The sequence below is a fragment of the Gorilla gorilla genome, chromosome 18 (genome assembly GCF_029281585.2).
Source record: "Gorilla gorilla gorilla isolate KB3781 chromosome 18, NHGRI_mGorGor1-v2.1_pri, whole genome shotgun sequence".
In the NCBI taxonomy this organism is placed as follows: domain Eukaryota; kingdom Metazoa; phylum Chordata; class Mammalia; order Primates; family Hominidae; genus Gorilla; species Gorilla gorilla.
The window spans coordinates 18,649,326-18,670,583 of NC_073242.2; the positions used below are offsets into that span (position 1 = coordinate 18,649,326).

A 21,258-nucleotide genomic window follows, 5' to 3' on the forward strand; every position below is an offset into this window, starting at 1 on the left:
GACCGCCACCACACCTGGCTAATTTTGTATTTTTAGTAGAGATGGCGTTTCACCATGTTGGCCAGGCTGGTCTTGAACTCCTGACCTCAGGTGATCCACCTGCCTCGGCCTCCCAGAGTGCTGGGATTACAGGCGTGAGCCACTGTGCCAGGCTGGGATGCTGAGTCTTGATGCTGCTGTTGTTGTCATTGTCATGATCATGTTTTCCATGCAGGGACATTCAGGAGACACAAATGAAGTATCTCTCCGAATGGGACCAGTGGAAGCGGTATAGCAGCAAGTCTTGGAAGAGGTTCCTAGAGAAGGCTCGAGAGATGACGACCCACCTGGAGCTGTGGCGGGAGGACATCCGCAGCATAGAAGGTATGCTGTCCTCACCTCTCTGCAGGATCCTCCGCAGAAGTCTGTGTCTGGGGAGCAAGTACAGCTTCGTTTCCACTAGGGTCTAGCTGAAATCGAGCATTTCTTTCCATGACGAATGTGAGCAACAAACCATAGCAAGGTTTAGCAGAACCTGTGACTTTGTCACCAGGAAAAAATCGTGGACATTTTCCTGTCCCTTCCAGTTGTTGTATTTATCTTGGAATACCGTTAATACCCATGAATACTTGGAAATTTCAGTCGTTATTAGACTTGCCACTAGATCTTTTTATTTAATGTGCTAGTGAAGACCAGGCGCAGTGGCTCACTGCTGTAATCCCAGCACTTTGGGAGGCCAAGGTGGGTGAATCATGAGTTCAGGAGTTTGAGACCAGCCTGGACAACATGGTGAAATCCCGTCTCTACTAAAACTACAAAAAATTAGCTGGGCATGGTAGTGCATGCCTGTAATCCCAGCTATCTGGGAGGCTGAGGCATGAGAATCACTTGAACTCGGGAGGTGGACGTTGCAGTGAGCCGAGACCGCACTATTGCACTCCAGCCTGGGTAACAGAGTGAGACTCTGTCTCAAAAGAAGTGCCAGTAAAGGTGCTCATGATGCTCACATAGGTCATTCTATCACACATATTTTTAAAATAATATAACTGTATATCTTTTTATCTTATGCATTTAAATTAAATGCATAAATAGTATTATTTTAAAATAATATTAAATTATTCAATAATTTAATTTAAATTAAATGCATAAAATAGTATTATTTAAAAATATTAAATTATAATATTTTAATATTAGTAAACTATTTCATGCATTAGAATATTATTATGCATAAATATATTATTTTAAAATGTTATACTTTTAATTTCAATGCATAAAATAAAAACAGACATACAGTTATCATATTATTAAAAACATTATCCCAGCCAGGTGGTGGTTCATGCCTGTAATCCTAGCATTTTGGGAGACTGAGGCAGGAAGATCATCTGAGCCCAGGAGTTTGAGACCAGCCTGGGTAACAAAGTTTAAGACTTTGTCTCTACAAAAAAAAGTTGTTTTTTTTTTTTTTTTTGAGACTGAATCTTGCTCTGTCGCCCAGGCTGGAGTGCAGTGGTGCAATCTCGGCTCACTGCAGGCTCCGCCCGCCGGGGTTCACGCCAGTCTCCTGCCTCAGCCTCCCGAGTAGCTGGGACTACAGGTGCCTGCCACCTCGCCTGGCTAATTTTTTGTATTTTTAGTAGAGACGGGGTTTCACCGTGTTAGCCAGGATGGTCTCGATCTCCTGACCTCGTGATCCACCCTTCTCGGCCTCCCAAAGTGCTGGGATTACAGGCGTGAGCCACCACGCCCGGCTCCAAAAAAAGTTTTAAAAATTAGCTGGATGTGGTGCTATATGCCCATAGTCCCAGCTTCTGGGGAAGCTTAGGCAGGAGGATCACCTGAGCCCAGGAGTTTGAGGCTGCAGTAAGCTATGATTGTACTATTGCACTCCAGCCTGGGTAACAGAGCCAGACCCTGTCTCAAAACAAAAACATAAATAAACAAACAGAAAGCCTTATTATCCTGAGTTGAGGTTCATCACTTTTACCAAACTGCAAAGAGTTCCCGTGGCTCTGAAAATACTGTGAACCCCTACTTTCCTATAATGGTGAGAATTTGGGATTAAAATATTGTTATTAGTTGGCTTGGGCTGCCATAACAAAATACCGCAGACTGGATGGCTTAAAAAACAGAAACTTTTTTTTCTCATAGTTTTGGAGGCTTGAACAGGCCTTCTTGCTGTGTTCACGTAACCTTTGCTTTGAGTGTGCTCTGAGAAAGAGTGCAAACTCTCTGGTGTCTCTTTTTATAAGGACACTAATCCCATCATGGGACCCCACTCTCAAGACCTCATTGAAACCTAATCACCTCCCAAAGGCTCATCTCCAAATACCATGACACTGGGGGTTAGGGCTTCACCATACGAATTTGAGGGTGGGGACACAATTCAGTCCATAGCAAGTATGCAAAAATGGGAAGTTGTGCCAAAATACAAAATTAGCCGGGCATAGTGGCTCATGCCCCCATCCTAGTGCTTTGAGAGGCTGAGGCAGGAGGATCACTTGAGCTCAGGAGTTTGTGACCAGCCTGGGTAACATAGTAAGATCCTGTCTCTATTTAATCTAAAAATAAAAATGAAAATTAAAAAAAAACCAAAATACAAAATTAGAAACATTAAACATTTTTCTGATTATCTATTTTATTTTATTTTTTGAGACAAAGTTTTGCTCTTGTTGCCCAGGCTGGAGTGCAATGGTGCAGTCTTGGCTCACTGCAACCTCCGCCTCACAAGTTCAAGTGATTCTCCTGCTTCAGCCTCCCACGTAGCTGGGACTACAGGCACGTGCCACCAGGCTGGCTAATTTTTGTATTTTTAGTAGAGACAGGGTTTCACCATGTTGGACAGGCTGGTCTTGAATTCCTGACCTCAGGTGATCTGCCTGCCTTGGCCTCCCAAAATGCTGGGATTACAGGCGTGAGCCACCACGCCCAGCCAGGATTATCTATTTTACAGCAAAACATTTTTCAAACATCTCCCCAAAACTGCTAAAGTGGAAATTTTGTGAGGTTTGTAAGGAATGTAGTAGGATAAACAAAGGAAATGATTGTCTCCATTATTACTATTTTAAGACCTATAAAATACAATTGGCAATGTATCCAATGAACTACCTTTTTATTGTTGTTTTATTTGGAGAATATAACATATTTCTAAAAGGCTTCTTGGCTTACTTAAGACTTTGACCATGCACTCATACTTTTTCTCTTGAGATTTAAGTTTAACATTATGTTTGGAGCAAAATAATAAAAGCTAACTGTTATTGAGCATTTACTATAAACCAGGCATTGTGTTAAGCACTTTACTCATTACCTCAGTTAACCTTCAAAGGAAACTTTCATTTAGGTACTTGTCATTTGCATGGCTCAGAGAGTTTGAGATCTTGTCCAGGTTCACTCAGACAGGGTGAGGCAGAAGCAGGGTTTGAACCCAGGCATTCAAGATGTAGAGTCCAAGGTTTTAGCCACTATGTCTAGCTTCCTCTCTTGCGAAGTGGTAGGCTTTCTTCAGATTTTCATTCAGAAAGTGGCTTGTGTGGTAGACGGTAGGTTCTCCCTGGGAACCGGGATTTTGATTTTCTCTGCAGTTACTCTACCCCTGTGATTTCTTGGCTGGGCAGGTGCTCATCTGACATGAAGTGCAGGTGTGATAATTAAATTTCTTGCCTCTGGCAGATTGCTAAGTATTAGACAGTGGCAAAAAACTGTGGGTATCTTATATCTTCGATCTCCAGTAATAAGTTCTTTGCCCCTACCAAGAACAAGAAGCCATCCTTGCTCTTCAGAATGCTTTCTATCCTCAGCAATTTAATCATTATCTAGCGGAAGGTTGGTTTTCTATTTGCAAATCAATCGATGTAATTCACCACAAAACAGAATAAAAGAAAAAAATTATATGATCATCCCAACAGATGCAGAAAAAGGTCTGATAAACTTCAGTTCTCATTTTTAGCAAATAAGAAGTAGATAAGACCTTTCTTAATTTTGATTTTAAAAACCTATAAACATTATACAGCAAACAACATACTTAATGACGAAATATTGAAAACTCTTTCCCTGAGATTGAGAATGAGAAAAAGGTGCCGATGATCACAGATTCTATTCAAAATCATCCTGGAAGTTCTAGCCAATGTAGTAGGATGGGCGGGGGGAAGGATAATAATTGGAAAGGAAGAAATAAAATGTCATTTTTTTTTGCAGATGACAATGATATGCATGTAGATAATTAAAAAAACTATTAATGTTAATGTAACAAGGTTTATTGTTAATGTTAGTGTCTCTATATAAAATGAATTGTATTTCCATATACCAACAACAAACATTTAGAAAGTGAAATTTTTTTAAATGATACAAATTTACAATAATATCAAAAATGTCAGGGCTGGGCGTGGTGGCTCATGCCTATAATCCCAGCACTTTGGGAGGCTGAGGCAGGTGGATCACCTGAGGTCAGGAGTTCGAGACCAGCTTGGCCAACATGGTGAAACCTCGTCTGTACTAAAAACATAAAAATTAGCCAGGCGTGGTGGCTCTGCCTCGGGAGGCTGAGGCGTGAGAATTCCTTGAACCCAGGAGGCAGAGGTTGCAGTGAGCTGAGATCACGCCACTGCACTCCACCCTGGGCAACAGAGTGAGACTTGGTGTCAAAAATAAATAAATAAATAAATAAAAGCCAGATATCTGGGAATATATCTAAAGAATCATATGCAATAATTATGCACAGAAAACTATAATAGTATTATTGAGAAAAACTAAGGAAGACCTAAATATACCATGTTGATGGATCAGAAGACTTAATATTATAAATATGTCATTTCTCCTCAAATTGACCTGTATATTTTATGTAATCCCAATCAGAATCTTAGCAGATTGTGCGTGAAAATTAAAACACTAATTCTAACATTTGTACATAAATGCAAAAGACCAAAGATATCTAAGACAATCTTGAGGAGTAACAAAGCTGAAAGATACCATGTGACAAGTCTTACAAATCTGCAGTAATTAAGACAGTCTAGCATTGGTGTAAGGATAGACATGTAGACCCATGGAACAGGATAGAGTTTAGAAACAGATTCATACATATATGTTCAGGTGATTATTTCCAAAAAAGGCAGCCAATAAATGGTGCTGAGTCAACTAGAGATTCATATAAGGAAAAGATAAATATTGAGCCCTCCCTCATACGATTCTCAAGTGATTAATTCAAGATTGATTGTAGATCTACAGGTGAAAAGTTAAAACACTAGAAGATCGAGCCTTAAAGCTAACAATTAAGAAAAAAATAAAATGTTTCTTCCTCCTTCCAGCTACTGATTCCTCCAGCTTCAGCTTTTGTGGCTGATTGAATCTATGATGTGTAGTGTATCAATATCCCTGGTCAATGATGTCCGGGTTTGTTTTTTCCAGGGAAATTTGGCACTGGGATTCAATCCTATTTCTCCTTCTTGAGATTCCTGGTGTTGCTGAATTTGGTGATATTTCTGATCGTCTTTACGCTGGTTTTGCTCCCAGTCTTACTCACAAAATACAAGATCACCAACAGCAGCTTCGTGCTCATTCCTTTCAAAGACATGGGTGAGTGTAAGGCCTGGTTTACTATGAAGTGTGTTTGTTTTTCACCATGTACCTTGCTACAATGCTTCCTTTGCTAAGAATCTTTATTCTAATTCTTGGGCGACTGTATTAGTCAGGATGGTCTAGGTTATGCTGCAGAAACAAGTGACCCCATAATGCTCATGCCGCTGTGGAATAACAGCATGCAGGCATGACAGCATAACAGTATGAGACTGTGAGTGAGAAATAACCACAAAGGTTCATTTCTCACTCACAGTCCATGTCCACTGTGCACTCTGGAGCCCAAGCTGATGGAGCAGCCTCTATCTGGAGCATTGATAGTCACACATACAAGCAAAACACAAGCTCTACATGCAGACTTACATACAAAATATATAAAAAAGACATATCCCCAGATGTGTGGGGAGAATAGTGAAGGAAACATTAGAAGTAGAAGGAGAAAGAAATGTTACTGTATTGGACACATTGGGGTTTGAACTGAAAATGGCAAATCACAAATACACAAACATATCTATGTGCAAATATATATGACATTTATAAATGTAATATACATATACAGTCATGTACCCCATGTCAATGTTTCAATTAACAATGGACCACATATGCAATGGTGGTCCCCTAAGATTATAATACTGGATTTTTACTGTAATTTTTCTTTGTTTAGATATGTTTAGATACACAAATACTTAACATTGTGTTGCAGTTACCTACAGTATTCAGTGCAGTAATGTGCTGTCCACGTTTGTAACCTAGGAGCAACAGGCCATACCATACAGCCTAGGTGTGTAGTAGGCCATCCCATCTAGGTTTGCGTAAGTCCACTCCGTGATGTTCTCATGACGAAATTGCCTAAGGACATATTTATCAGACTGTATCCTCCTCGTTAAGCCATGCATGACTGTACATGCTTATACACACAAATAGTGAAAAACAGGCAGGCTGTGGCCGGGTCTGGGGGCTCAAGCCTGTAATCCCAGCACTTTGGGAGGCTGAGGTGGGTGGATCACCTGAGGTCAGGAGTTCAAGACTAGCCTGGCCAACATGGCGAAACCCTGTCTCTACTAAAAATACAAAAATGAGCCAGGTGTGGTGGTGAATGCCTATGATCCCAGCTACTTGGGAGGTTGAGGCAGGAGAATCGCTTGAACCCAGGAGGCAGAGGCTTCAGTGAGCCAAGATCACGCCATTGCACTCCAGCCTGGATGACAGAGCGAGACTCCATCTCAGAACAAACAAACAAACAAACAAAAAAACCAGGCAGGTTATAGAGACTGTAAAACTGTTTCCACTGACATTCTGGTTTTTGTTTCTTACAGATATACAATGTACAGTCTATCCAGTAAGCAGTTCTGGACTCATTTACTTTTACAGTTATATCATAGACTTGCTTTCTGGCACTGTAAGTATTTAACATAATCCTTTGTTTAGCTCCTCAATCTACTAAAAATTGATTGATTTAAAGATCAGTTTCCCAAATTTCTGCAGTGAGAGCTAAACACAAGTGTTGGTTGACATATGTACCAGTAAATGAAACAGGATTTGCAGTTACCTCATCAGAAAGAACAATGTTCACCATCGCCTGCTAGAATGTCAGGAAATATGCTTTATCACTTTCGGCCATTGGCCTTTTTCTAGTCCTTTCTTTTTATTTATTATTATTATTTTTTTGAGATGGAGTGTCGCTCTGTCGCCCAGGCTGGAGTGCAGTGGTGCTATCTTGGCTCACTGCAATCTCCGCTTCCCGGGTTCAAGTGATTCTCCTGCCTCAGCCTCTCGAGTAGCTGGAATTACACGTGTGTGCCACCATGCCAGCTGATTTTTGTATTTTTAGTAGAGATGGGGTTTCACCATGTTGGCCAGGCTGGTCCGGAACTCCTGAATTCAGGTGGTCCGCTCTCCTTGGCCTCCCAAAGTACTGGGATTATAGGCGTGAGCCACCATACCGGCCTCTAGTCCTTCAATCTTTGTATTGATCTGCAACACAATACTGAGGTCCCCCACAGAAAGAAGCTTCAGTGAAAATGAACCCAGATAGAATGTTTACAATTTCTCTGACACCGATAAACCCCAACATTTTGGAGTCCCAGACTGGATGGATGAAAGACGTAGGTCTTCTTTCCAGAAATTACACACAGGGACATGTGCGATGCACAACCTCACACTTTCAGATGATATGCACATATACCTGCATATCATGTACATGGGCATATGAAGATTCTCTGAAATCCCTTATAAGTCAATCCAAGGTTAACATCCCCCACCACCACCCCAACTCTAAAATGGACTTAATCTCTTTTCTTTTATGGTAGTTGTAAAAGGTTTTTATTATCGCCTTCTAAAGAAATGATTTTGGCCAGGTGCAGTGGCTCACACCTGTAACCCCAACATTTTGAGAGGCCGAGGCAGGAGGATTGCTTGAGGCCAGGAGTTTGAAACCAGCCTGGGCAACATATCTCTACACAAAATAAACAGAATTAGCTGGGCGTGGTGGCGTGCACCTGTAGTCCCAGTTACTCTGGAGGCTGAGGTAGGGGAATCACATGAGCCCAGAAGGTTGAGGCTGCAGTGAGCCAAGACTGAACCACTGCACTTCAGCCTGGGCAACAGAGCAAGACCCCATCTTAAAAAACAGATTTTGTGGTTTTTCATTTTTTTATTTCACTTTTTTCAGCAAATAAGATTGCAGCTATGAAAAGTGGCCATCTTTGCCCTTTAGACCAGGGTTTCTCAAACTTGGCACTATTGATATTCTTTTTTTCATTTTTTAAAAATTTTTTTAGAGATAGGATCATGCTCTGTTGCCCAGGTTAGAGTGTAGTGGTGCAATTGTAGCTCACTGTAATCTCAAACTCCTGGGTTTAAATGATTTTCCCAAGTAGCTAGGACTACAGGCGTGCACTACACTTGGCTAAAAGCAATGAGATTTTGGATCAGTGTGGTGGCTCACACCTGTAATCCCAGCACTTTGGGAGGCCAAGGTGGGTGGGTCACAAGGTCAGGAGATCGAGACCATCCTGGCTAACACGGTGAAACCCTGTCTCTACTAAAAATACAAAAAATTAGCTGGGCGTGGTGGCGGGCGCCTGTAGTCCCAGCTACTCGGGAGGCTGAGGCAGGAGAATGATGTGAACTCGGGAGGCGGAGCTTGCAGTGAGCCAAGATTGCGCCACTGCACTCCAGCCTGGGCAACAGAGTGAGACTCCGTCTCAAAAAAAAAGCAATGAGATTTTAAGTACTGGGGTAACAGGCATGAGCCACCGTGCCCAGTGGATTAGATAACTCTGTGTTGCGTAGGGCTATCTGGTGCACAGTAGCACGCTAAGCTGTATCCCTGGTCTCTACCCACTAGATGCCAGCAGCACTGCCCTCTTCCAACTCTGACAACCAAAAATGTTTCCAGAGATTGCCATATGTTCCCTAGTGGACAGAATTACCCCCAGATGAGAACCACTGCTCTAGGTGTTTAAGAAATACAAATAAGTATTTTTATTTTTTCAGAAATACTTTCTGAAAATTACTGGTATCAAAATACCATACCAGCCGGGTGCAGTGGCTCATGCCTGTAACCCCAGCACTTCAGAGAGGCCAAGGCGGGCAGATCACCTGAGGTCAGGAGTTCAAGACCAGCCTGGTCAACATGGTGAAACCCCATCTCTACTAAAAATGCAAAAATTATCCAGGCATGGTGGCAGGTGCCTGTAATCCCAGCTACTTAGGAGGCTAAGGCAGGAGAATTGCTTGAACCCGGGAGGCCGAACCACAGTGAGCTGAGATCGCACAACTGCATTCCAGCCTGGGCAATGAGAGGGAGAGTTCGTCTCAAAACAAAACAAAACAAAAAACAAAAAAAAAAAATAAACAAATGCCATGCCATTGAGCCTCTACTTTTCTGAATAAATTGGTAGAAAGCCTTGAATTTGTCCACTGCATTTGATTTTGAAAAAGCCCCCCACCCTTTTTTTTTTTTTTCTTTTTGAGACAAGATCTGGCTCTGTTGCTCAGAGAGTGCAGTGGCACGATCTTGGCTCATTGCAACCTCTGCCTCCTAGGCTCAAGCCATCCTCCCACCTCAAGCCTCCGAAGTAGCTGGGACTACAGGTGCATACCCCCATGCCCGGCTAATTTGTGTGTGTGTGTGTGTATGCGTGTGTGTGTGTTTTGTAGAGACAGAGTTTTGCCATGTTGCCTAGGCTGGTCTCGAGCTCCTGAGCTCAAGCAATCCACCTGTCTCGGCTTCCCAAAGTGCTGGGATTACAGGTGTGAGCCACTATGCCCCGCCTGATTTTGAAAAAACCCTTTTACATCTCTGATCTCACGTTTTCCTAAAAACAACCCAGAGGAATTGTTGGGTGGGTGTTCAAATGTCTACTATGCAAAAAAAGTTAAAAAAAAATAGATGGCTGGGCACAGTGGCTCACGCCTGTAATCCCAGCACTTTGGGAGGCCGAGGCGGGTGGATCACGAGGTCAGGAGATCGAGAGCATCCTGGCTAACACAGTGAAACCCTGTCTCTACTAAAAATAGAAAAAAATTAGCCAGGCGTGGTGGCAGGCACCTGTAGTCCCAGCTACTTGGGAGGCTGAGGCAGGAGAATGGCGTGAACCCGGGAGGTGGAGCTTGCAGCGAGCCGAGATCACGCCACTGCACTCCAGCCTGGGCGACAGAGTGAGACTCCGTCTCAAAAAAAAAAAAAAGAAAGCAAAGTTAGGATCAAATCCCAGAGCTGCTGTTAACCCCATTTCTTTAGATTACATCCCACAAGAAAAGTTTCTTTTTTTGAAAAAAAAAAAAGTTTCTTCTCGCACTGTAACCTTCTTCCTGATAGGAAAAATTTTATAGGAGAGTTAGCTGCACTTAATTATAGATGTTCAATAAAGTAAGCATGATAACAGCCTGTCTGAAAGAGAACTTTCTGCAATGATCTGGAGAATGTGGACCTGTGCTGTATAACAGTGGAACCACTGACTCTTTTTTGTTTGTTTTTTGAGACAGTCTTGCTCTGTCGCCCAGGCTGGAGTGCATTGGCGTGATCTCGGCCCACTGCAACCTCTGCCCCCTGGGTTCAAGCGATTCTCCTGCCTCAGCCTCCCAAGTAGCTGGGGTTACAGGTGCCCACCACCACACCCAGTTAATTTTTGTATTTTTAGTAGAGACAGGGTTTCACCATGTTGGCCAGGCTGGTCTTGAACTCCTGACCTCAGGTGATCCACCCACCTCGGCCTCCCAAAGTGCTGGGATTACAGGCATGAGCCACCACACCTGACCTTTTTTTTTTTTTTTTAAGACAGAGTCTCGCTCTGTCACCAGGCTGGAGTGCAGTGGTGCAATCTTGGCTCACTGCAACCTCTGCCTCCTGGTTTCAAGCAATTCTTGTGCCTCAGCCTCCCAAGTAGCTGGGATTACAGGTGTGTGCGATGACGCCCGGCTAAATTTTGTTTTTAGTAGAGACAGGGTTTCATCATGTTGGCCAGGCTGGTCTTGAACCCGTGACCTCAACTGATCTGCCTGCCTCAGCCTCCAAAAGTGCTGGGATTACAGGTGTAAGCCACTGTGCCCGGCCCAGAACCACTAACTCTTGAGCACTTGAAATATGTCTAGTGTGGCTGGGAAACTGGATTTTCATTTAATGTTATTGTTAATAATCTAAATGTAAATAGGCACAAGTGAAAGAGGGCCAGAGAGATCAAACAGGGGCTTGTTTTTCTTGAAAACAATTGAACCAAGCTCATTATCAAATCAGAAAATATTTTCCAGGCCCAGCTGACCTTTCCCCTGTAATTGTTACATTATTTTTAGGGAGAGGTTGGTGATAGCCCTGATATCAGCCCTTGGCAGTATAAACAGGTTTCTTCTGGTTGGACACGTTTTTATGGCCTTTGGGAGAGTTGAAAGGAGAATGGAGTCTTCTGCTTCTACTTTTTCTTTTCCAGTTAACACATGACTTAATTACCCAGATAATATAAGAATGCACGGTTGTCTTGTATAATTTTAAAATACAGATATGCACAATTGTATAATGTAAATATGCTCAGCTTCAATAAATTTGTTTTAAGAAGACACACACACACACACACACACACACAAGAATGCACAGTTGTCATGAAAAATACAGAATTTATAGAGTAAAAAATGAAAATATCCCTCCCCAGAGGTCACTGAACATTTAACCCCATGGTTTACAGCCTACTTGACCGCTGACCTTTCTCTGTGCACTTACATGGTCTTGCTTGATATTTCATAATATGGATTTTTAGTGTTCTAGCCCAGTCCCTGTATGGACATTCAGATTTCCTCTCATATCCTTCCTTTATAAACAATGCTGTAGGGAACCTCTATGTATTATCTACCTACAATGTTTCTGCTATATCTGTTCTCTTCTTCACTCTCCTGGAGTTTTCCTGCCATCCGAGGAGGTGTTTGAGGTGTTCAATCATTCCCACCATAAGAAGTCAGTCAGCCGGGCACAGTGGCTCAAAACCTGTAATCCCAGCACTTTGGGAGGCTGAGGCTGGAGGATCGTTTGAGCCCAGGAGTTGGAGACCAGCCTGGGCAACATGGCGAGACCATATCTCTACTTTTTTATTTAAAAAAAAAAGAAGGAGAAGAAGTCAGAGAGTCTTCTGAGCCACCAGGCCTTACTGTTCTTCTTCTTCAAAGTTGTTTTGGCTCTTCTTCTGGGTGTGTTGCAATTCCATATGAATTTTAGGATCAGCTTGTCAGTTTTTCTATAAGGAAGCCAGCTAGGATTCTAACAAGGATGATGTTGAATCTGTAAATCAATTTGAGGAATTTGGCCATAGATCTTCTGATCCATAAACATGGGATGTTGTCCGTTTCTTTAGAGCTTCTTTAATTATTATTATTATTATTATTTTGAGACAGAGTCTCGCTCTGTTGCCCAGGCTGGAATGCAGTGGCATGATCTTGGCTCACCACAACCTCTACCTCTCGGGTTCAAGTGATTCTCCTGCCTTAGCCTCCCGAGTAGCTGGGACTACAGGCACATGCCACCATGCCCGGCTAATTTTTGTATTTTTAGTAGAGATAGGGTTTCACTGTGTTGGCCAGGCTGATCTCGAGCGCCTGACCTCATGATCCACCCGCCTCGGCCTCCCAAGGTTCTGGGATTACAGGCATGAGCCACTGTGCCCGGCCGAGATTTGCACTTTTTAAAAAAAATTTTTTAATTGTTTTATTTTATTTTATTTTATTTATTTATTTTGAGACAGAGTCTTGCTCTGTCACCCAGGCTGGAGTGCAGTGGCGTAATCTCGGCTCACTGCAAGATCCACCTCCCGGGTTCACACCATTCTCCTGCCTCAGCCTCCCGAGTAGCTGGGACTACAGGCTCCTGCCACCACACCCGGCTAATTTTTTGTATTTTTAGTAGAGATGGGGTTTCACTGTGTTATGTTAGCCAGGATGGTTTTGATCTCCTGACCTTGTGATCCACCCACCTCGGCCTCCCAAAGTGCTGGGATTACAGGCATGAGCCACCGTGCCCGGCATGAGATTTGCACTTCCTTAGTTAAATTTAGTCCTAATGTTTTATTCTTTTCGATGCTATGGCACATGGAATTTTATTCTTTATTTCAGTTTTGGCTTGTTATATTTGCTTTTTTTCTTTCAGAGACAGGGTCTTGCTCTGTTACCCAGTCTAGAGTGCAGTAGCACAATCACGGCTTACTCCAGCCTCCTGAGCAGCTGGGACCATAGCCATGCACCTCTATGCCTAGCTAATTTTTTTAAAAAAAATTTGTAGAGATAGGGATCTCTCTGTGTTGCCCAGGCTTGTCTCAAACTCCTGGGCTCAAGTAATCCTCCTGCCTTGGCCTTCCAAGGTGCTGGGATTACAGGTGTGAGCCACAACACCCGGCCATCTGTGCATTTTTTTTTTTTTTTTTTTGAGACGGAGTCTCATTCTGTTGCCCAGGCTGGAGTTCAGTGGTATGATCTCAGCTCACAGCAACCTCTGCCTCCTGGGTTCAAGTGATTCTCCTGCCTCAGCCTCCCGAGTAGCTGGGGTTACAGGCGCGCAATACCAGGCCCAGCTAATTTTTTTGTATTTTTAGTGGAGACGGGGGTTTTGCCATGTTGGCCAGGCTGGTCTTGAACTCATGACCTCAGGTGATCTGCCTGCTTCAGCCTCCCAAAGGGCTGGGATTACAGGCGTGAGCCACCTTGCCCGGCCCACCTGTGCATTTTTAATGCCAGGGTTTTCTCAGTGCTTTATTTACCAAACACTGAATACTCCCTGTGCCTCTGGGGCTGTTCCAGTCTCTGGGGATACAGAGAGGAAAGGGGACACTGGAACTTGTGTTCCTTGAGGCAGGGACTACTCTTCCGGTTCCCTGCAGTAAGCTGACCAGTCTGACCTCATGCTCTTGGCTTCGTTTCAGGGTTTCCTGGAGGAAACTAGCCTCTTTTACGGACATTACACCATTGATGGGGTGAAATTTCAGAACTTCACCTATGATCTGCCCCTGGCGTATTTGTTAAGCACAATCGCCTACCTGGCCCTGAGCCTTCTTTGGATAGTGAAAAGGTAAAGTCTGCCTTTGCATTCTCTCTGAATTACCCCTGATGGCTGGAGGCTATTGGAGATATGGGAGCTCTGGAAGCCATTGCCTAAAGGATGAGTGGAGTCCAATGATGGGTTTTGTGGGGAAGGGTTTGTGAGTACATTGGCAGCTGAAGAGACCTGGGAGAAATACAAGTCAGGATTTGGGATGGAGTAGCAGACTGAGGTTCTTCTTCTTTTTTTTTTTTTTTTTTCCGGACAGAGTCTTTCTCTGTCACACAGACTGGAGTGCGGTGGCGGGATCTCGGCTTACTGCAAACTCTGCCCCTCAGGTTCAAGTGATTCTTGTGCCTCAGCCTCCTGGGTAGCTAGGACTACAGGAACATGCCACCATGCCTAGCTAATTTTTGTATTTTTAGTAGAGTTTCACCATGTTGGCCAGGCTGGTCTTGAACTCCTGACCTCAGGTGATCTGCCTACCCTGGCCTCCCAAAGTTCTGGGATTACAGGTGTGAGCCACCACACCTAGCCTGGGGTTCTCCACTCAATCATTACTGAACACATCTGGCAATCCCACCCCACTGCACACATACCCCTTCCTTTGCTTAGGTGTGTATGTTAACTAGGTCTCTACTGGGTTATAAGTAGCAGAAACCTAGCTCTGAGGGTTATTGAGTAGCTCACAGATCCAAGGAAGGGAGGAAACTCAAATTACAGGAAAGACAAAGATGGAGCCATGGCTTAGGAACAACATCAAAAGTAAGAATCCCTCATCTTCAATTCTTTGGTGTAGTGGTGGCTTTCTTAAGTGGTGGGAAATAGGGCATCTTATCGTTTGCATCAGCCTTGACCTCCTGGGTCACAGGTGCAGAAATCCTTAGAAAAGACTTGTTGTATCTGCTTCATTCAGGTTCCCAGCCCTGACCCTTCCACCATTGCCATGGGGAGCAGTGTGTCTGCGATGAGCCCCTGGTGGTTCAAGTGCCCAGCACTGTGCTCCTTCAGCTGTGGCCAGGGGCTAGGGTCCTATGACAACATGACTTTTCCTGTGGGAGACAAGTGGTTTAGGGAGAGAGAGCAATTCCCAAGAAAAGAGAAGAGTGTTAATTCCCTTAACAAACAACAGGTACAAAAGGCACAATGACCCAAACACAATAGAAATTTTATTTCTTCTTTATTAGCTGGGCGTGGTGGCACACACCTGTAGTCCCAGCTACTTGGGAGGCAGAGACAGGAGAATCACTTGAACCTGGGAGGCAGAGGTTGCAGTGAGCCAAGATCGTACCACTGCACTCCAGCCTGGGCGACAGAGCGAGACTCTGTCTCAAAAACAAACAAACAAACAAAGCAAAAACAAAACCTGTATTTCTGTTTTACATGACAGTCCTGGGTGGGGGCACAGGTTAGTGTGGTAGAATTCATCTTATAGTATTCTAGGACTAAAGTTGACCAAAGTTGACCAAAGTTCAGCCATCTTCAGCATGTGGCTTCGAAGGTCCTGCCAAGGGATGGGAAAGGAAAACTCATGGAGGAGAACCATGCGGATGGTATTTATAGGCCAGACCTGGAAGTGGTGTACATCACTCACATCCCATTGGCTACAGCTCAGTCACATGACTATAGCCAACTGCAAGGGAGGCCAGGAAACATTGCTCCTGGCTGGGCAGCTATTACCCAGCAGTGACACTGTATTATAGAAGATGGACCACAAATTTTTGATGGACAGCTTGCCATCTCTGCGCCAGGGGGGTTGCTTGGCAGACAGTATCATGGATGGGCCTCTTTCTTGCCCACTTGATTGTCCCTGTGAGAGCATGCACAGTGTTGTAAGCCATGGAGCTGCGAAGCTCCTTATCACAGGTGCAGAAGAGACCAGGGTGCTGCGGATTGATCTGGCCCTCCATAAGGACCAGGATTCACCATTGCAAAGAAAACCCCAATGCCCAGCTGGGCACTTGTATCCTGAGTCAGAATCTGTGAGATGAACGTGAACTAGTGAGCGTCCATCCCCCACCCAAGTGTACTATGTACAAATGAGAAGCAGCCTCAGGCTGCTTTTGAGGGGCAAAGAGATGCTTGGTAAAGAAATATTGGTTGATTAGGGTTCCGTGATTGTGCCAGGGGAGATCCAAGTTTTATGGACCTACAGGGTAGACAATTTGGAAGTGCCATCTTTAAGACAAAGAGTATGGAAATATGTTTTGTAAATGATAAAAAAAAAATAAGACCATAGGGACACATTGCTAGAGTCTTCCAAAGCCTTGGAAGGGGCCCTGAAGAATGAATAAGGTTTTTTGTTTTTGTTTTTGTTTTTTTTCAAGACGAGTCTTGCTCTGTCACCTAGGCTGGAGGGCAGTGGCGTGATCTTGGTTCACTGCAACCTCTGCCTTCCGGGTTCAAGCAATTCTTCTGCCTCAGCCTCCCAAGTAGCTGAGATTACAGGTGCACACCACCACGACTGGCTTAATTTTTGTATTTTTAGTAGAGATGGGGTTTCACGACGTTGGCCAGGCTGGTCTCGAACTTCTGACCTCATGATCCACCCACCTCGGCCTCCCACAGTGCTGGGATTACAGGCGTGAGCCACCGCGCCCAGCCGAATGAATAAGGTTTGTTAGTTGCACAGCGAATCTACCTATGAATCTCGTTCAAGCTCAAGGGCTTGATTGCTTTCTGGGAAACGCCATGGAGGGAGGGCTGGGTGTGATGTAATGGGAGAAAGGCCTGCTGTGGCCCAGAAAGTGGATGTGCCACAGAGTGACAAAGAGTATGGACTTTGTAGGCCAGAGACCATGGCTGGAATGCCAGTTCACCTCTTTGAGCCTCATTTTCTTCATCTGTGAAATGTGCATCCTGGAAGGATTGCTGGGAGGATTAACATAAACTAGGCAGGTGAATGAAATCTTAGCACTCTGCCTAGCACCTTATAGACATTTATGAAGTTAAAATTATCGTCATCATCATCATTATCATCAAAGTAGCACCAGTTCTGCCACCTAACTCTCTGGATATAGGGAAATAATTTTCCTTCCTCTGGATCTTAGTTTTCTCATCTGTAAAATGTAGTTCTGGGTCAGGCCTGGTGGCTCACACCTGTAATCCTAGCACTTTGGGAGTACAAGGTGGGTGGATCACTTGAGCCCAGGAGTTCAAGACCAGCTCTGGGCAACATGGCAAAACCCTATTTCTACAAAAAAATACAAATAATTAGCTAGGTGTGGTAGCGTGTGCTTGTAGTTTGAGCTATGCGGGAGGCTGAGGTGGGAGGATCACCTGAACTTGGTGAGGCTGAGGCTGCAGTGAGCCACGATCACACGGCTGCACTCCACCCTGGGTGACAGAGTGAGACCCCATCTCAAAAAGTAAAGAATAAAATAAAATATAGGTCTGGTCTGAATCAGAGGCTTGCAACTGGGATGGGTCAGCATGAGCTTTATAACATGGCCTATTTCTGGAGCCCACATGAGACTTATCAAATTGAAAATCTCAGGTAAGAAACCATTTGGGAACCTGGATTTGGGGAAAGCACTCCATGTTGTTCTGACATAAATTCTTTGCTGTAATCCTTTGGCAGAATGACTGATCATAACAATTCCTTCCATTTCTATTGTCTTCATGCCTCACTGGCAAATCCTAAAAATAACCTCTTTCATCTACAGAGGACTGTGCATGGCATCTGGTGTTTTATACCAAGTGCCAGGTGTATTTTTTCCACGAAAGCATTTGAATGAATAAAAATATGCAACAGAATTGTATCTGACTTAAACAGGTGCTCACTAAATAGTTAATTTAAGTCATTTATTCATTGCTTTATCCATCAGTTGCATGTTAACCAAAGTATATAGTCCATATAAAGGTGGCAAGATAGCCGGGGTACCTGCTCTCAAGGAATTTAAAACTTAGTTAGAGTAAGGAGTTACAAGCAGTAAACAGATGAATAAGATAATTGCAGGTTAGTGTCATTCCTGTGAATTAAATAAAAGTGATTGGGCTAGGTGCGGTGGCTCATGCCTGTAATCCCAGCGCTTTGGGAGGCCGAGGTGGATGGATGATGAGGTCAGGAGATCGAGACCAGCCTGGCCAACCTGGTGAAATCCTGTCTCTACTAAAAATACAGAAAATTAGCTGGGCGTGGTGGCGGGCGCCTGTAATCCCAGCTACTTGGAAGGCTTAGGCAGGAGAATCGCTTGAACCCGGGAGGTGGAGGTTGCAGTGAGCCGAGACTGCACCACTGCACTCCAGCCTGGGCAACAGAGTGAGACTCCATCTCAAAAATAAATAAATAAGTAAGTAAATAAATAAATAAATAAATAAAAGGGACTGACTTGAAGTGGTGGTTATAGCCTTAGATGGGGAGGTGAGGGATTATAAAGGGGTTATTTGAGCCAAAACCTGAAGGATGGGAAGGAGACCAGCCATAGGGAGGGTCAGAGGAGCACCATCCTTGGGGATGGTAGTGGGAATTCCCAAGGGTAGAGTCCCAGAGGCAGGAACAGGAATTTGTGTGTTTATAGAAAGGAGAGAAAGCAAGTATAGTTACATGGGAGGAGAGATGACAGCAGAGCTGGATCATATAGGATATCTAGGCTGTATTAAGGAGTTTGGATTTTAAAAGAAAATGAATCGTTCTACCAAAAAGACATATGCACTCGTATATTCATCACAGTGCTATTCACAATAGCAAAGAAATGGAATCAACCTAGGTGCCCATCAACGGAGGACTGGATAAAGAAAATGTGGTACACATACACCATGGAATACTACACAGCCATAAAAAAGAATGAAATCATGTCCTTTGCAGCAACATGGTTGCAGCTAGAGGCCATTATCCAAAGCAAATTAATGCAGGAACAGAAAACCAAATACCGCATGTTCTCACTTATTAGTGGGAGTTAAACATTGGGTACTCATGGACATAAAGATGGCAACAAAAGAAACTGAGGAATCCTAGAGTGGAGAGGGAGAGAGGGAGGCAAGGATTGAAGAACTATTGGATACTGTGCTCAGTACCTGGATGATGGAATCATTTCTATCCCAAATCTCCATCATGCAATATTACCAAGGTTACAAACCTGCACATGTACTCCTGAATCTAAAATAAAAGTTGGGGAAGAAAATTTGGATTTTATTCTAGCTGTAATTGAAGCGATTAGATGGGTAAAAGGAAAGGATCAACAATGAGATACCTTGTTAGCTGCCACATATATTTAGAATGGCCCCAAACTTGACCATGTCACAATGGGCTGAAAATGCAGCTATGTCTAACTTTTTAAGTTTCAGACAGAGCCAATTCAGGGGACTCTCTTTTGCTGTTGTTTCTATAAGAAGGATGATTGTGTTTTGGGGTCAGGTCGGTGGAAGGATTCAAAATCAACCTGATTCGGAGTGAGGAGCACTTTCAGAGTTACTGCAACAAGATATTTGCCGGCTGGGACTTCTGCATCACTAACCGCAGCATGGCGGATCTGAAGCACAGCAGCTTGCGGTATGAGCTCCGAGTGAGTGCTCCTGAGTTTGCCCGTGGTGGGGTCCTCACCAGCAAAGTCCTGCCTTTGGAGCCTGAGTTTTCAGCTTGCAGAGGATCAAGGGTGGGGGACAGGTTGTCCCTGGTGCTTAGCAAGTTACCCCTCTGTAGCTTTCAGGAACTTTTCACAGCGAACACGTTACTGGGGTTGATTACCCTAGACCTGAACAGGAGCACTGGTGAACTGGGACTGGGAAGTGGGGTGGGGATGCAGTGGCTGGAAGAAGGTGATGTCTTTCCCCACACCCTGCTACTTTACACTGTTATTTTTCCACCTGAGGAGGACCTGTCATAAACACTACTTATACCAGGAGAAATGGGAGTAAGGAGGGAATGTTATGAGAATAGTGTGAGATGGAGAGTATATGAAAAAGTACAGACCGGGCGTGGTGGCTTATGCCTGTAATCCCAGCACTTTGGGAGGCTGAGGCAGGCATATCACAAGGTCAGGAGATCGAGACCATCCTGGCTAACACGGTGAAACCCCATCTCTACTAAAAATACAAAAAATTAGCCAGGCATGGTGGCACACGCCTGTAGTCCCAGCTACTTGGGAGTCTGAGGCAAGAGAATCGCTTGAACCAGGAGGCAGAGGTTGCAGTGAGCCGAGGTTGCGCCACTGCATTCCAGCCTGGGTGACTGAGCGAGACTCCGTCTCCAAAAAGAAAAAAATGTACAAGAGAGTTTCCAACCATCTCTACTAAAAATACAAAAAATTACCTGGGCATGGTGGCACATGCCTGTAGTCCCAGCTACTTGGGAGTCTGAGGCAAGAGAATCACTTGAACCGGGAGGCAGAGGTTGCAGTGAGCCGAGGTTGCGCCACTGCATTCCAGCCTGGGTGACAGAGCGAGACTCCATCTCAAAAAAAAAAAAAAAAAAAAAAAGTACATGAGAGTTTCCAACCATCTCTACTAAAGATACAAAAAATTACCTGGGCATGGTGGCACATGCCTGTAGTCCCAGCTACTTGGGAGTCTGAGGCAAGAGAATCAATTGAACTGGGAGGCAGAGGTTGCAGTGAGCCAAGATTGCACCACTGCATTCCAGCCTGGGTGACAGAGCTAGACTCCATCTCAAAAAAAAAAAAAAAAAAAAGTACATGAGAGTTTCCAAATGAATAAGGAGAGAAAGGAGTAAAGAATAGCATGTTAATAAAAATAAACCCATCAAAGAAAAGGAGGAGGGGACAAATAAATCAAAAGCATAATAAAATGGAAGGAATCAAATCAAATCTATTCTTTCGTACACTAAATATGAACTGATTAAATTCTCCTAATAAAAGCAGAGACTACTACATTGTGTAAAAGAAAAAATAACAACACCTCACCTGTATTGTGTTTGAAGAAATGACACATACTATATTTAAGTAATACCATGAATAGTTTATAGTTCTGTTTTCACATTTATTGCAAAGCCCAATTGCAGTCTTAAATAGGAGGTTCTGCCTTTACTTAGGTGTTTAGTAGACATAAAAAATAGTTGGACTAGGCCAGGCGCGGTGGCTCATGCCTGTAATCCAGCACTTTGGGAGGCCGAGGCAGGTCAGGGTCAGGAGATTGAGACCATCCTGGCCAATATGGTGAAACCCCGTCTCTACTAAAATTACAAAAATTAGCTGGGTATGGTGGTGCATGCCTGTAATCCTAGCTACTCGGGAGGCTGAGGC

The 21,258-nt window shown here is 44.0% G+C and overlaps 1 protein-coding gene across 5 annotated transcripts in view; it reads left to right on the forward strand.

Annotated features, from left to right (window-relative positions):
- TMC7 (transmembrane channel like 7) overlaps window positions 1-21,258 on the forward strand; it is a 97,755-nt gene that overhangs the window by 49,833 nt on the left and 26,664 nt on the right. For 3 of the 5 annotated variants that reach the window (XM_031002965.3, XM_055365357.2, XM_031002964.2), the window contains 5 exons: window positions 215-363; window positions 5,377-5,544; window positions 6,861-6,943; window positions 13,944-14,089; window positions 19,416-19,563. In XM_031002965.3, the coding sequence (XP_030858825.1) occupies window positions 215-363; window positions 5,377-5,544; window positions 6,861-6,943; window positions 13,944-14,089; window positions 19,416-19,563 (694 nt within the window). Of the gene's footprint in view, window positions 1-214; window positions 364-5,376; window positions 5,545-6,860; window positions 6,944-13,943; window positions 14,090-19,415; window positions 19,564-21,258 lie in introns of those variants that run through there. The other 2 variants (XM_063700001.1, XM_063700000.1) reach the window with 2 other exon arrangements.